The sequence below is a fragment of the Salvelinus sp. IW2-2015 genome, linkage group LG6.2 (genome assembly GCF_002910315.2).
Source record: "Salvelinus sp. IW2-2015 linkage group LG6.2, ASM291031v2, whole genome shotgun sequence".
NCBI lineage: Eukaryota > Metazoa > Chordata > Actinopteri > Salmoniformes > Salmonidae > Salvelinus > Salvelinus sp. IW2-2015.
Genome location: NC_036846.1, coordinates 17,269,530 through 17,270,516, shown reverse-complemented (window position 1 = coordinate 17,270,516; position 987 = coordinate 17,269,530). Strand labels below are relative to the sequence as shown.

Genomic DNA, 987 nt, shown 5'->3' with positions numbered 1-987 from the left:
CTCTTGTTGTCTCCTCATTGACCAACATAGTTAAGGTCTCTGAATGAAGAGGGAGGATATTTATTACACAACACAACACCTCTTGCTGTCTCCTCATTGACCAACATAGTTAAGGTCTCTGACTGAAGAGGGAAGACATTTATTCCACAATACAGCTTGAAGTTTAATAGAAAACGTAGGCAATATACCAGACAGGAAGAGGGCTCTGTCCACAGTGAACTCTTCGGCAAATCGGATATGGCAGAAGTTCTTCTTGCTCTTGCGGATGGCGATGATCTCACCCAACTGGCCGAACACCTCCACGATGAGTGCCTCAGTGGCGTTCTCTGGCAGACCACCCACAAACACAGTCTTACAGCCGGGAGGGCGATCCCTGATGGCCGGAAAGGGAAGGTCTAAGCAACATGAAGAGAGAAAAGAAGGAGATTTATTTAATTGGATGTATGAACACATTCAGGTCTGTACAAGGAAAGGAGAGAGGTAAATACATAGAACCCGCAATACACTATTAATACTCTGCTCTAGCTAGCTCAAACAGTTTATTGAGGTTTGTTTGATAACAGCTATGAAGCTGTCATTAGCTAATTAGTCTATGGCCGGTTAGCTAGCTAGCCTAATAGACTGTATCCAACTGATGATACCTACACATGCTGTTTCCCCTTTCAATCAAAAACAATGCTTGAAAAGGGCCATGTTGTTAGACACACTTATATTTAGATACCTACCCAGCTAGCACATTTAGTTCCCTGCACGTTGTTGGTATGTTTTGGTATCCCATTTTGGGATACCAAAAATTTACGTTTTTGGTATCCCATTGTGTCTGGTAACAAAGCCATAAGTTTGGTGACCGGTAAAACGGAATGTTTTTTAAACGTTCTGAGAACAGAAGTGAACATTTCCTGGAGGTTTTATTAACATTCTGAGAACAGAAAATATATGTTATTTGAATGTAATTAAATAACGTTTTGAGAACATTCTCTAAATGTT

At 40.8% G+C, this 987-nt stretch overlaps 1 protein-coding gene across 1 annotated transcript in view; it reads right to left on the bottom strand.

Moving 5' to 3' along the window:
* Positions 1-453, bottom strand: part of LOC112081112 (ecto-NOX disulfide-thiol exchanger 2-like) — a 23,678-nt gene extending 23,225 nt beyond the window's left edge. The window contains exon 1 of the mRNA XM_024147155.1: positions 189-453. Coding sequence (XP_024002923.1) covers positions 189-453 — 265 coding nt within the window. The remainder of the gene's footprint in view (positions 1-188) is intronic.
* Between the last annotated feature and the right edge of the window lie 534 nt (positions 454-987).